This window comes from Diadema antillarum, unplaced genomic scaffold (assembly GCF_040938485.1).
Source record: "Diadema antillarum isolate AM-2024a unplaced genomic scaffold, OU_Dant_1.0 seq00001046_RagTag, whole genome shotgun sequence".
NCBI classification, from domain to species: domain Eukaryota; kingdom Metazoa; phylum Echinodermata; class Echinoidea; order Diadematoida; family Diadematidae; genus Diadema; species Diadema antillarum.
The window spans coordinates 564,353-580,337 of NW_027271877.1; the positions used below are offsets into that span (position 1 = coordinate 564,353).

General features: G+C 41.4%; 1 protein-coding gene across 1 annotated transcript in view; it reads right to left on the reverse strand.

Annotated features, from left to right (window-relative positions):
* LOC139743092 (uncharacterized) overlaps window positions 1–15,985 on the reverse strand; it is a 75,991-nt gene that overhangs the window by 25,523 nt on the left and 34,483 nt on the right. The window contains exons 6-9 of the mRNA XM_071653600.1: window positions 5,677–5,759; window positions 5,279–5,333; window positions 4,537–4,651; window positions 2,665–2,827 (exon numbers count right to left, since the gene is read on the reverse strand). Of these exons, the coding sequence (XP_071509701.1) occupies window positions 2,665–2,827; window positions 4,537–4,651; window positions 5,279–5,333; window positions 5,677–5,759 (416 nt within the window). The remainder of the gene's footprint in view (window positions 1–2,664; window positions 2,828–4,536; window positions 4,652–5,278; window positions 5,334–5,676; window positions 5,760–15,985) is intronic.

Below are 15,985 nucleotides of genomic sequence, written 5' to 3' on the forward strand. Positions count from 1 at the left end.
CATGCCACCCTACTTCACTATAAAAGACATTCTACCATTTCCCTGTGTCATTGCTCTTGAAGTATCGGTTTTAGAAAATAATGGCTGACTGGTTTGTGAGAGGCTTCTCGTAATGCTCAATCATTTTCCAATGTTAATTTACCTGGCAGTTGATTCTTAATAAATGATTAACTATGCTTTTGGTTTCAATAGCATTATCTGATCAGGGATCACTACTTCTGTAGTTTTGAAATGAACACCTGTAAACATCCTTGACATTTTTTTTCATCAAAATAATCAATCAACATACCTACCAGAAAATCAGTGTATTTCACATAATGTTGAAAGCATCAAATCCTACATGAACTATCCCTTTAAATCATGCACATCAGAGTATAAAACGCCAGGATGTTCGAGTTGGTTAACTAGTAAAGACCTTGAGAGCATTGTATCTCCCTTTTTTGAGTGGTACACAGGATATGCACAAACCAAAACAGGGTCCTGCTTCTCTACATCCCGGCTCAATTTCAGGTGCTCTTACATTCGTTGCGGTAACCCACACAAAGTACAAGGATACCCTGGCCACGTGAAATGGCCCAAACATGTGCATAGAGGTAGCCCAGCAGTTAGTAGACCCGATTCACATCACAGTGTGAAATGATCTTTGCAGAAGTTCACTCCCTCTCTGGAAGCCAGGGCTAATGCTTGTAGGGATATCCCTTTTAGAAAGCTAATGCGTCATGGATTATGGAATGACTTCCAGCCAGCAGACTCAACATTTTCAAAGGGTGAAGACTGATGACCCAGACTGACCTTTGCGAACTTCCTCACAAAAAGTTGACATGATTTAATCTATCTAAAGGGTTTCCTTGTTTTCAATCATCTTTATGCCGCTCTGCAAAATTTCCTCTTTGTAACACAGAGACACATAACACGGTATTATAGCACATATGGCATATTTGCTGGTAGTCATTCAAGATGAACACGCGCTTACCTTCAATGTTTGCCACTTACTCCCGACTCTATTTGTGCGAAACGTAATGCGATCTGCGCTGATCTAATCTGGTCCGACGAAAAATTCCCCTTCACCAACCTACCAGCTAACTTTTATCAGTGTCATGTTTTGCCATCTTTGCCAGTTTGAAAAAAAAAAAAACAACATTCATGCACTCGGCATGAAAATTAGACGTAATTCCTGATATCCCCCCCTCTTTCCTTGCTTCCGGTCTTACCAAAAGGATATAGACAGAAAGCGGGTTTTGGATGATGGGATTATTGATGCATATATGTCAGAGTGTTTCTTCCTCTTATGTCTCCCTACAGCAAAATATCAAAATACGTAAGTCTCTGTTTTCCTTTCGTGGAAGGGTCTGAACACCCCCCCCCCCCCCTCCCCCAAACCTTGACATTTAAGGAGTAAGAAAGATTGAGGCTCGGAGCTATCGGATGTGACAGTATCAATCCGACAAATTTTTTCAGAGGGGTAAATTGAGCCGGCTGAACGGCGCTGACTCAATCTCGAAGTGAATTATCTCCGATTGGTCTCGCTCCTTTCCGTCCGTCCGTTTCTCCCTTTGTCTATCTGTCTGTCTCTGTATCACCCTGTCCTCATCTCCACTTTATTTTTCTCATTGTTCTTCTACAAGTTGGTTAAGATCTGCACTCAGAGTTCAACTCTAGGTTCACGTTCAGCATCTCAACCACGCCTTCTTCTGCAAAAAGCTGATAGCGGCAAAAAGACGGCAATCATCGACCAAGGTACAAACAGAGGATGATACTTTGGGTGTGGGGTGGGGTAATGTCTTTGCATTCAGGCAGGGGTTGTAGTTCATCTTCATGAAAAAGCACATCTACACACTGAAGAATCCTATCATCTAAATCTGAGGAGTCCACATTCTGTCCATTCACCCAGGAATTGGTACATCTCCCCCTCCCCTCCTCCCCTCAAACTCTCAAAACAGCATCAGGCCTGCCAAAAAAAGAAAAAAAACGTTGACATGCTTTCCCTGTAAAAGAAAAATGTGCCAAAATATTTTCTTTTCAAACAGCTCCCAGGGATGAATTCCTCCACGTACTTGCTGATGAATTTCATCCACCCTCCTCCCTCATTTCATCCCCATCTTGCCGGTAGCGTAGCAAGTATGTGACCACACCCGAAAAAACACTGCCCTAATCTCTCCCACTGATGCCACTCACAGAACACTGCATTACAGTTCCACATCTCTTTGAGCATCACGTCTCTCACACCAGTCTGACCGAAACCTTGCGCCTTGCTCTTCACTCCCTCTCTATCCTCTCGAGGATGCGATACTATCATACTCCCTGATGCTCTCCCTCCACCAGAATCATCATACTACCGGGTCATTTGACCACGCCCAAAAATTGTGCTCCTTTTTCTTCACTCCCTCTCTATCTTCTTGACAATGCGATACCAATCCTACTCCCTATTGGTCTCCCCACTCCACAATCATGCTACTGGGTCATTTGACCACGCCCTAAAATTTTGTTCCTTGCTCTTCACTCCCTCTCTAACTTCTTGACAATGTGATACTATCCAACTCCCGGATGCTCTCTCTTCTCCAGAATTATCATGCTACCAAGTCACTTGACTACGCCTTAAAATTTGCACCCCTCCCTCCCCCTCCTCTCTGTCTTCCAGGGATGCATCGGCATGGCAACACTCACTTATACTCTCTGTCTCCTTCATCACCATCTCGGTCAGGAAGTCGTGGGCCGTCCCGAGGCAGTGTAGGACCTTCATCAGCGAGGTCGCGACCTCCTCTTTGGTCTTCACACCGATGTCTTGCTCCAGCCGATGGCAGAGCGTCACTGAGTTTTCCTTCAAGTACTGCAGAGAAGGGTTGAAGAGTGGATGAAGCGGAAATTTAGACACAAATGTGATACTCTCATAGGTGGATGGGGGGGGGGGGGAGAGGGGGTGGGGGAGGAGATGATGCCTAGATGATTGGTGGATAAGAAAGACAACATGAGATCAGAAAATGACTACAAAATGAAGTATAAAACAGGTGTCTGGCAGATGGTATGCTCAACACAGAAACAATCTGGGGTTGGATTTTTCTTCAACTTGACCAAGTTTTTGACTTGTGCAAGGGGCATCTCTGAGCCTTCATAATCGAAGTCAAATCTGGTTCTTTCATTACTTCTACAACCCTGTCTTCAAGATCTGAGACATATGATAGGGAGAGATGGGGGGGGGGGGGGGAGAGATGTGGGGGAGAGGGGGGGGGGGAGAGAAAGAAACATTATGTATATAACCATGATGGAAACAGTGAAGGTGAAAGAAATAATAAAAGGAAAGAGAAAAAAAGCAATGATGAGATAAAAAAGAAAAGAAAAAGAAAATTAAGAGAGAAGGGCGAGAAAGGAAGACATGGAGAGAGGGAGAGAGAGAAGACAGAGTTTGAGAAGAGAGAGATAGAGAAGGAGAGATGAGAGATGTGAGCGTACAGTGGAGGAAGTGTATGTCTGCGCCTAAAGCCTGAATTCTTCCTGGGGAGTTCAGGGTGACACTGGAGAAGAAAGGAGGAAGCCCGGCTAAACTTCCAAACGGGTCCAGGGTAAATCCTCAGACGCTCTCCCCACGGAATTTGATCATTCGATTGTACAGCCTAACACGTAGAACAATGCGCATGGGGGGAAGTGTGCTCATATCAAATTAAAGTCATGCTGTAAAACGCGCCAAGCCTTTCATAATATGACCTTATCGACTGACTTTTCAATGTCTATAGGCCAAACACATATCCACTGGTGTCCCCCCCCCCCCCATAATAATAATAATAGCAGACAGACTGGATGTATTTTTCCAATTTGCCCCCAAAACAATTCCAGAGAGTAGGCTATCCCTTTGTTCAGACTGGTATGATTTCACTCTAAGTGTACCCTCTTAGAGAGGAAATTACTGATATTTCAAGTGGAAATAATGCCTGTGGAGGGTTTATTCAAATTAACATCGATGCCGCACCATCATAGGAAACCATTTTCATATTCCTATATGTCATGGCTTGTAGGTTATGGCGAGTCCAACTTTGTGTTGCATTTGTCCATTCCTTCAAGGGGAAGAATACATTTTCCCCAGTCACACATCTTTGCATATGTGTAGATATACAATGAGTGATTGGTTTTCACCACTTTCTTTACATTAATGAGCAGTACAATGCCAAGTCAAAACAGTTAACAATGATTTTATGAAGACTACGTCCCAGACAGCTTTTTTCAGATGATCTACCAGGTGGTAGTCCTGGTAATTTCTGTCCTGCAGTTTTAGCTCTGGTTATAACTGTCCTGGAGGGAAAAGCTGTCACACTGACTATCTCAGTGGCAATTATTAATCGAGATAATTGTCCTGTGGTTAATAGTGCTCACTTTTAAATTAGTCAGGAGGTAATAGTTTTGGGGACAATTACTGTCACTAATGACTTGCTACTTCCTGGCAGGTCTACCAGACTAGTCCGACACATTACAAATTATGTCATGGAAGGAAATTGGGTGAGTTGAGACAGCTCATTGCTACAGTGTGCAGGGGGCAGCACTCCTCACCTGTGCTAACTCTGAGTACTGGCTGATAGGTAGAATGGTGACGTTTTGGTATCGAGCTTTGATCCTAATGGAAGGCGTGTCTCCCCTGAAGTTGATGGCACTGGAAATCGGGTACCTGGGTTTGTCGAGAAGAGGGGAGAGCGAGAAAGCGTGACATTAGAAAAAGAGAAGAAGCGAGAACTCCAGTGGGAATCAAAAAGGGGCACAAAGTGAATGAGGACACTGACAAATTAATAACATACCAATAATAAAATACATCAAAACAATACTGAGCTAAACAAAGTTTTTCAGTGACTCACACAATCTTAGGGTTTGTTTTTAGCTAAGCATAATTGCTATGTATCGCACAGTTTCGGCATTCTTATACACATTTTTTCTTTTTTTAAAGGTAAAGATTGAAAGCCTCAAGCAGGAAAGAAGTTTATGTAACGTAGTGACAAATCTTATAAATGGGAAAAAAAATGGAAGACGGAGAAAGACAGAATGAGAAAATTAGATAAAAACTTTGGCAGCTTGTAACAGCTGAGCAGAGAAAGCTACATGCGTACTCAATTATAGAGATATCAGCTTGAAACATTCATGTATACGACAGCCACGAGAATCTCATCAATGGTTGTTCACCAAGATTGCAGAACAGTCCTCGCTTCAGTTGTGACGTGGGAAAAGTGTACTCGATTAACTGACGAGAAGTGCAAAAAGGGGGGGGGGCGGGGGCATTGGAAAACAAAAGAAAATTACTCACCAACTCTCAACAGTTGTTTTACTGTTTACTTTGTTGACTGGGATTGCCACGACACCTGTGAAACAATCAAAAAGAAGATGAAAACGAAATCTACAAAATATATTCAATGACAATCAAATCCCTTATCCTTTTAAGACAATCTACATACAATGACTATGAAGGCAACTACTTTCAATTATCACTGATATAACTCCATCGTGTTCTGCACTGTCTTTCTGAAACACCACACCATTCACACACAAAAGCATGTATCATCAAAACAAAGCAGGAACTGATTTTAAGACTGAATGCCACTCTTAAGTCCCCGTGGGGTGAGATATGAATAAATTGTCACGCCAAACGAGAGGTTTCACTTTCTTTCCCGCGACATTTTCCTCCCCAGCTTTCGCGAGACTCACCTATATAATTCTTGTCTCTCCTCTTCTTCTTCTCGATTTCCTTATATACATGTACATTGATGGCTTCCACCGGTGGCAAGCATCTGTACAAGGAAATGAAAACAAAAATGAAGATAGAAAAACTTAGTGAAGTTTTCATACTACTTTCAAATTTAAAGGAAATTAAAAAAAAGAGAACCCTTAAAGGTAGGGGATACCTTTTACAGACCTCCCAAAATGCAGCAAAACATTAAATATGAACCTCGGGGGACTTGTTTAGGCCACTGCTGAGAAATTTCGAAGTCAACAGTTATCTACAATTTGAATAATGCACAAAACTCAACTACTCAGTAGTTCTGTGTGTCAGCCACACTTAAGCCTTTTTGTTGCAGTCTTCTGTATTTTTTTATCTATAAACACAAATCTAAAAGTATAAGAGCTGATGTAATAACATATAGAGTGTGTGGCAAGAATGTATGTAGAAATGTTTGCAAGTTTTGATGAACTTTCTTCACAAAATATACATGATGGACACACATGCAGTGCATGGGTCTGCAAAGGTAGCCTAGTAATGTACTGGAATTTACGGTGAGCCCCGAAAAAAATTCAATTCCAAATCTAACAGTCAAAAAAGTGTACTAAATGTTACCTTCCACTTTTAATGCTTTATGGGAGTTTCTAAAATGATACTCTCTTCAACATACCACTGTATTTATACAACTCTTCATTTAAGGCATGCAAATGGGATTCCCTACCTTTAAAGGTACATTGTATGTTCCAATCAAAGGTCAAGTTGACTTGCAAGAAAAGAGTGTGGTTAGATAAACAGGACAGTTGAAAATTCATTAAAATCACATGGTATGTATTAAGAGGGTCATGAATTCTAAAATTTCAAAACAGTGATATTGGTACTGATCACACTAATCTAAATCAGATGACTCTAAGGTGATGACAACATCACTTCGCAACCATCAAATTGAGTCATACAAAAAGGCAAAGATTACAGAAACATATTGGGGTCAATGATTAAGCATCTACAAATAACCACAGAGAAAAAAATTATCAGTACTCAGTCATATCAACCTTTGAATCATTTGATTGCAAAATATGTTCCTTCTTTCTGTTAACAAGGAAACTGTCTGACAAGCGAGACATGCAGTGTAAAGGCACCATATTCCCTCTGCCTAATTCCGTAACTAGATGAATTGAATATCTATTACATCAATGTTCTGTCCCACAAACCAACATTTATGTTGGCTCTTTCTGACATGCTAGTAGATGGTCTGTCTACATTACATTTTTTTTTGTGGTACTTGTAAGTTTGTGAGCTCTGTTCTCAGCCACATGATCCAGCGAAACAATACGGATGCTCCAAACGAGTGAGCATTTCAGCGTACTCAGCGATAACAGCTTAGCCACGATGAAAAACTATTAGCACTGACATGTCTCAAATAACAAGTATATCATGCAGCTCACGATTGGATATATTGCGAGTAGGGGGAAAAAGAAGAAAATCCTGTTTCATTGCATCAGCAATACAGCGTTGTTGTTTGTGCTTGCCAGCACAAGCACAGCTACTGCAACCCCAAATGAATGTAAGTGTAAGCGCCTGAAATTTGTCCTACAGAGAAACATTACACATAAATCAAACCGTGGTACACATGGTTTTTCGAGTTTCGGAGGTAATTGCAAATTGTAACCGGGCTCAGATTTTGCAGCGTGGTAGCCTCAGGAATTCTCTGCCTGTCAGCAAAAACTTACGATACACTGCCTCTACAAAAATGGAGAGACATTACGGCAATTGGGATGAAAAACATCGTAATCTTCTTTGCCCCGCCAAAAAGACCCTCCCACATCAAAAGCCTGAGCCGAAAATCTGATCAGCAGCATGAAGTCTGAGGGAATAATCTCTCAACAATGCCAGATTTCCTCAGCTTGAGCTTCAAAAGAAAATACAAAATCTCCAAAAGGGCAGTGTAAACAGTCCAGCTCTATGGAACTTACAATCGAACGAACAAAACCGGTTGCCTGCTTCCGCAGGATCCGACTCTGTCTCAAGCAATTGAGCAGGAGATCCATAGTTTTAATCAGTGACTGGACACCAATTTGTCACTTGTTACAGCAATAACTCCGGCAGCAAAACAAGAGTACATATGTCATGCACGCAAAAAGCTTTCGAGACTCAGTCTCTCATCATGATCATGGTTAATATTACACAGTAGTGAAGATATCTTCACTTCTGCCTTACAACCTGTACATCTTCAGTACTTATTTTTCAAATACCTCTATCTCGTGTCTGAGGACCTCTTTTTCGTATGTTATTATTTTTACGGTACTCTGTGCTGCTGCATTAGAAACCAACATGTAAACAATGGCTGGTCAAAACACCAGAAACTGTACAATACTTTTAATCTTTAATCCATATATAGGCAAACATAATTTGGAATTATTCATTTTCCAGGCCTACTTTCTCTGGATAAACCCTAATCCCAATTCTACAGTTCCGCCACATCAACTCACCCCTTCTCCATCCCATTCCCACTCCCTCTAATCGATGATTATGACCGATATGACTGTGATAATAACAAGGAGGAAAGAGGGTAGTAAATGTAAAAACTTTTACAAGTGACCTGAGAGTAACAAGGTCGGTATATACATGCTCTCCTCTCCGCTTTGCAATACTCTGAGGGTACCTAGTGAACATGCTGGTACAGCCGCCACCCTGGGCTGTTTTGGTCCCCTGGAAATGGGGAAGAGTATGGGAGGGGAGTATGAGAAGCTCTGGCAGAGGGCAGGAAGGGGGAGGGGTAAGGCTCTGATGGAGGGGGAAGAAGGTTAATGGTTATGGAATGACAGACTTTTACGGATATGTGTTTGAAGGGGGGGATGACGGTAAGGAAAGGGAATGGTACTCAACACAACCACAAACTTTTGGGATATGTGGATTGGGGAGGAGGACATTTTCTACCCCTCCCCCGTTCCAACGCTTACCCTCTGCTTATCGGATTGATCACCATACATACATATCTGACCCCAATTCCTCTCCCAGACATTGAGGCTTTTATTTTTTCGTGCATGACCGTGTAACGTGAGAATTCAAGTCAGCGGAAACATGCTACGAGCATGTCAGGTAATGTCTGCACGCACTCATACTTTTGTTTACGATGGTTCTGTTTTTATTTTCATAATCAGTGTTTGCAACTATCAAATGCCCTTACTTGTTGACACACAGTAACATGCTAGGGGTAGTCTATTATCAGGATTCAGTCATACTCTGTGTTTTGATATCTTGCAAATTGCATGGCAATTTGTAAGATATAGAATTCTTTTACATCTAAAGATACTCTGATGATGTTTAGAGAGCTATGTCTCACAGAGTAAATCTTTGTCAAGTGAATTGGTTGTCTTATCTAAGACTAAGACTCAAGAACCAGGAAAGAAAAGGTAAACAGCTTGAATAGCAGACTACCGTAAATTCTCATCAACATTTAAACTGGAAAAGAGAGAATGCTATTCGAAGTGCCACCTCTAACGACTGATCCCCTCACACAATAATATTCATAAAAACTAAAGAAATACTATCCAGCTCTTTCCTACAAATATGAATGGTAAAATTGAGGAGAGAGACTCCTTCCTTGATCCAAGAATTCTACTTGTATCTGTATCACGGCAACCTTGTTCAGATCCCCCAGCAACTACCTCTAAGGTTGCATTCATAATGTTACCTTTCATTTTCTTTTCTTTCCTTTTTTTTCTCTCTCTCTTCTCTGAGCCAGCTTTGGCAAGCTGAGAAAGACCACAAGTGCTCTCAACATTCTCGGAAACAAAAAATCTTGGCAATCTTCCGAATCTTTAAAGGATCTCTGCAATCCAAATGTATGTTGACCTCTATTGATGCCTTTTGGTCTGTACACATTAACCACATCATCAAATACTTTGACATGAAAATATGTATCATATATCTTTTGACATTCTTCTATCTTTTTTTTTTCTGCACCCTGTTAAGCCTCACCTCCAAAAAAATCCTCCAGATCATCTTTATTCATATTCCAGCTTTGACATCATTCTCCTGTAACAATTGAGCTAAACAATGGACACAGTTATATTATGTGCCTTACTAGCATCACACGTTCTTTTTTTTTTAAGCGAATGTTTCTGACAATGTCTTGACATAGCAATGCTGGGAATATGGTATAAACCTTTTCACTCTGGACTGTTTCTCTTTCTTTGAAAAAAAAAATTAAAAACATTTTATGTACTAAAACCTAAAACAAATTTGGAAAATAATATTTTACATATCTTTTGATTGTGTGACCCACAACTTAATGAAATGGCATTCAAAGTTTTTGTGCCCTTTTAGCTAACTCCGAAAATTAGATTCCTTTCATAGGCTGCTATGTTGTTATGGTAGGCTAATTAGACATTTCCTCAGAATAATCAAACTGGAAACTTCTTTATGATAACAGAGGGAACAAATCCTATATATTTCAAGCGAATTTATTTGGACCCCCAAAACATGTTTTTTCTTTTCTTTTCCTCAATATTCTGAGGTGTAATATCCTGGATTTCATACATGATATTGGACGACATTATTCTTGAACCACGTAACATTTGCTGACGTTCGCAAAAGGGATATACCACCTTTAAACTTGAGCAACAATATATTTGGCATACATTGTTGGAAAGAATGGCTGGCTGGGGATGGGGGGGGGGGGGGCTGGTGGCGGTGTTGGAAGGGAAATAATGTTTTAAAAGAGATGTTACCCCAAGAGAGTTTTGGATGCCTCCCCTGAACTGAACCCGCAGGAGATGAGTGACTAAGAGGGCGGAGCTGGGCGCCATAGCGATGCCTCCTCATCCCTCCCTACCTGTCTCCAGCCAGACAGAACGACCTTCTGGCTCTGCACCCTCATTACCAGGTGACATCCTCACCCCCTGCCAAAAAATCCAGAGCAGCACCCCTTTGCCAAAGGAGATGATATGCCCCATGATGGAGTTTTGGGCTTCCTCTCAAAACCAATATTAAAGACATCCAGCATGACAGGTAGTTGATTATGCAGGTTGATGTGATAGCAAAAAAGGGGGTGGGGTGGGGGAGAAGGGGGGGGGGGGGGGGGGGGGCAGGAGAGAAGGGGGGGGGTAGGGAGAGAAGGAGAGGAAGAGCCTGGTTGGTTCTTTGACATGACACTGACAATCACCATGAGCAAGCCACATTATTGGTGTTCCCTTTGGTACAGCCATTCTTGCAATATTGAGCCATGAATGTGATTCAATCTTTGAAAGACTTCTTTTTTCATGTCACTTTTTCTAATTCACTCCTCTGACTCTCAATGGCTCTATGATATATTTCTATGTAACAATCTTAAACAGGTTACTTTTGCATTCATACCATTGTCTTAGTGGCTGCATCCTGGGATTTGATATTGAATTTCCCAGAATCTCGCTCTCTGTAGTCACTCCATCTACAAACATCTCACTAAAATCTCAATCAATCGATCGATCGATCGATCGATCGATCGTCGATCGATCGATCGATCGATCGATCGATCGATCGATCGATCGATCGATCGATCGATCAATCAATCAATCAATCAATCAATCAATCAATCAATCAATCAATCAATCAATCAATCAATCAATCAATCAATCAATCAATCAATCAATCAATCAATCAATCAATCAATCAATCAATCAATCAACCAACCAACCAATCAATCAATCAATCTACCTATCTTTCTATCTACCTTTGTATCTATCTATCTACCCATCCATCCATTTAGGGCCTATAAGATTTCTACCTCCTCATACCCCTGCTCATCTCAACTACTCTCATAGACTTCCTTAAAATCAGTCTCCATATGGGCATCTCTTTCTCCAAGTATTTCCCTCTCTCGCCCTGATTGTCTCTCACCTTTCTCTCCCTCTCTACCCCATCCCCATCTCCCCCTTCAGCCTTACCTTCTCGTTTTCCTTCCCATCTTCAATCTCCCCTTGCTGACATGCCCAATGAGACGCTATTAGCAGACATAATTTTTCATCTGCCCGCCAATCCCGGTTGTCATGTGAATCCCAGTCAGCACATCATCAATCCCCCCCCCCCACTCCCTGGAATAGAATAGAGCAGTGATGCACTAGTTCCACAGGTAAAGGTCGTAAGTTCTGCACCCATACAAGGTAGCCGTGTGCCCCCCTACCCCCTCCCCCCCCCAAAAAAAAAAAAGAAAAGAAAAAAAAAAAGACCAGGATCACTCTCATCTCAGGTGACCAGGAAGAAATTATAGAGGGTCTCCGTCAATTATCATCATAATTACTCATCAAAGTATGCCTCAACTTAAGAGCAGTCAAACACCATTCATTGAATGTTTTGTACATCTTCATGTCCGATGCACTACTAGTATTCACTTGATTTCATATTTGATCGGTTTCACGCATCTCCATTTGATTGAAGCACAAATGAGTGGATCATTGTCCCCTCTTTCTATTCTTTTTATTCTTTTTCATGCAGGAACTGATGACTGAAAGTTATGAATCTATCACGTTCGTCTTTTCGACAGGAATGGCTTTAACACCATCTCGTTGCCATGGAGACTGCAGAAGTGGTCATAGCGGCTGTGTTCACATATAGGGCCTACACGATAAGCATACAGAAAAAGAAAGATAGAAGTATAGATAGATGCATACATAGACAAACTGACAGATAGACATAAATAGATACATTTGTAGATAGATAGATAGATAGATAGATAGATAGATAGATAGATAAATAGACAGAGAGATAGCTAGAGAAAAAAATCCTGCAAACTGATTTAATTTTCTAGGAAAGGTTCCAGTGCTATTTGAACAATGTGAAATGCTAACCTAGTTTCATTTTCGCTAGCCAGTAATCATTCTACATCATGGAAGCAGAAAGGCAGCTATATCTCAGAGCACTGGGTATGATACATTTTCCTGTTTTTTCTTTTTCTTTTTTTAAGAGGAGGAGGAGGACTTAGAGAATGCATTCATAAATTTGTCTCCCTTCCATTGATGAGTTTGAAACAAAATGAGAATTCCATGAAATTGCCACAATCATCTTCAAAATCCACAACATCCACGAGACTCGACGGGCAAGAATATGAAGAGGTGTGAATCTTGTCATCCAAGCTGCTGGCATGGTATATCATATTCTGCATCCCTTTTTTTTCAGAAATGCACCATCTGTAATCAGATTGATAGAATCTGCATGTGCGTCTCAAACTTCCAACATCGCACGCAAAAACTCTAGCCCTCCTTCCATTACCCTGCACTTTGAATCCTCGGGTTGCATGATGCAAACATTAGTGTGACATTACCATAAATGTCTGTAGAAAAGAAGTAAGAAAACAAACAAAAGTAAGGATTGTGGATACCCTCCCCCCCCCCCCCCCAAAAAAAAAAACCCACCTGCATTCAACAAAGCGATAGGAGTGGGGGTGGGGGGCTTACTGGCAAATCATGACACAACCACTGCCAGCATGCTGCTCGACAAATAACATACCCACTGGGAATCCGAATCTACTGCACCATTATGACATGGATCTACAAATGAAAACTGCCTTAATGAAGCCATTTCTATTTGGATAAGTGTCTTTGTCTCAGGCAGGACTAGCAGAGTGCTTCACAATTCACTCTATCTCATGTTTTTAAAGAATTATACGTAAAGAGGCAGACAAATTGTCAAAGGACGCAAATTCACGCTCTTTGGACTGGGAGTAATTACGCGGCTAACAAAGCCCTGCTACCGAGGCAATTAGGCATAAGAGGGGGGAAAGGCTTCCAGGCACGGAGACATAACCCTCCCTAGAGGGGTAGGAAATTGGTCCACTATCCGGGGAAGGGGGGCGTGGACCCGACTGTGGGGCGGATACCAGCCTCGCACAGCCAAAACTCATTAAACCGACCCGTAATCACTGCCACATTGTTTTGTCGCGAGAGCGCTTCACCGTGCTCATGTGTTCATCACCAACTATACTACCGCCATCCCGTGGCCCGTACTGAGTAAAACTGATTTATGACTCGCGCGATTAGCCAAACCTGAATGAGAAAGACAAACAAACGAAAAATGGCAGGACGAAGACGGTAACTGGCCAAAGAAAGTATGCGCTGCTCAACACTCTTTGGGGTCATTTTCTCATCTCCTGCAATTATCTTCAAGGGCTCGGAGTTAATCTTTTCTGCTTACTGTCTCACTAAAAATAGAAGAGAATGAGGAGAACGAATTGGGCGCCCATTCTCACAGTCATCGCGTTGTGGTCAGCGTGACATTGGGAGTGCCTCTGTCTGTGTGTGAACACGGTATGCAGAAAAGCTGGTTTTGTCTTTGCTCCCTTCTCTTGGCTATATGTGTCTTTGTTTGATGTATTGTCTTATCCAGCAGTCTTGTGATACTAGAAAAGATGTGAAAGGTAAAAGGCCACATTTTGTTACACATGGCATCCCTAGAAAAAAATACATAAATATGTTTTATAATCACATTTATGGAAAAAAAATGATATCATGCAGGACTTAAAGCATTATGGCTAAGATAAGACCAAAATTGATGAAGAAAATATTTCTCATTTTATCTGTTTCATACACAGAGAATCATTTAACTACTCCTGCAAACTTTAATAATTATGTGTTTGTACTTATAAAGGGCCACAATCTAGCTACTGTCTAATGCCTCTATACTGAATAACAATGCACTTCAGGTTATAACTCAGTTGTAAGGCAATTATGGGATGGCAAAGCTGGTTGCCCAATAATTTTGTTAAGCTCCACAAATTATAGAGCAGGAGGAATTTCTTCTAGCGGTCATGACAATATTTTCAGCTCTGCATGAGACTGATGCGTCACAAGTAACTGGCTTCTAACTGACGCAGCGTCCACCCAAACCTCCGACATCGTCGTCCATGTTTTGACAGGATATGTTTGTTTTAGTCGCTGCTGTGTCAAGCTGTGTGGACTCTGGGCTCACTTTTTGTGACACCGCTCAAAACAAACGGAAGCATGGGCCCCCACACGCACGCACGTGTGCTTCCCCTGTCCCATGTATTCATATCCACGTTTTCTTCTCTCTTTGTTTGACTGATTGGGCAAATTTGTTTCACTTGCTCACCCAATACAAACACACAAGTCAGGGTATTACTACATAGGCTACATCAAAGGAGTATCATATTATCATAATGCTAAAATGAACAACATCTAATATCTATATTACTATTATTATTAGTCAGCACTCATCAAACACACATCCTTTTAAGCACTCCTTTACAGTCTCGTTTTCCTCCTTTTGAGCTTATTTTTGGTCTTTCAAGGTTGGACAATACTAATTCATCTTCATTCTATCTATTCTTTCTCTTGGTATCTTTTTTTAATATTCTATTTCTTATCTTCACATGATGATTCATGCTGCCACAACACAATTTGAGAACTCCGGGGAAAACACATTTAAAATAGTGCAGCGAACTCTGGAGTTATTGCTGCAATACTCAAAGAGGCAGCATGCTCACTATATCATATTGAAGTTCTTGCTGGGTAAATCCTACTTATGTAAAAATAGTATTTATTTCTGCACTCGATGAAGTGGTATATTTAAATTTTGAACGATATCTCTTTCCTCTCTGGCTCCAGCAACATGCTGTGCTCAAGAGGGAGGGGGTGGGGCAGTGTTAGTGTTGGTGTTAGTGTCAGTGTTAGTGTTGGTGTGTGTGTATGCATGTTATGGTTGTAGATGTTGGTTGCCTTACAGTACAGTTTCGTTTCCCTTCCAGTAAGACCCTAGACAGCAGGCTGAAAGAATTTTAATCTAGATCAAGCGGTACTAGTATGCAGCACCTAATCATGTTAATCTTGATTGCATCAAACTAGGTACTTTAGATGCCCCATGAAAAATACTGGGCAGGGGAAAGAAAAAAAACAACAAAAAAACCCAACAAACCAAAACAACTCTCGTTAGTTAGCTCGTAGGAAACGATCAATTCCAAGTCGGCTTCCTCCCCAGCAAAGCATGGCTGACATTTGAGCCAGATCTTCGGCCGACTTATCCTGGTATCTTGATAGCTCTTTCCTCCCCGTCCTCCTTCCATATCCTTGCTTCTCACCCTCCCCTTCTCCCATCCCCAACTCCTACCCCTCACCCCCCCCCCCCAAAAAAAAGGAGAAAATCCTAAAATCCAGACATATGATGCCAGCACTTGAACACTGGCATAAAAAAAAAGAAATCCTGGAGTCTCCCTAATTCTCCCTAGTCCCAAGTTCACCGCAGAGTTTGTCCTAAGCCATCTCTGTGGTTTCTCTCTCTCTCTCTCTCTTTTTTAAACATCGGAGCGAC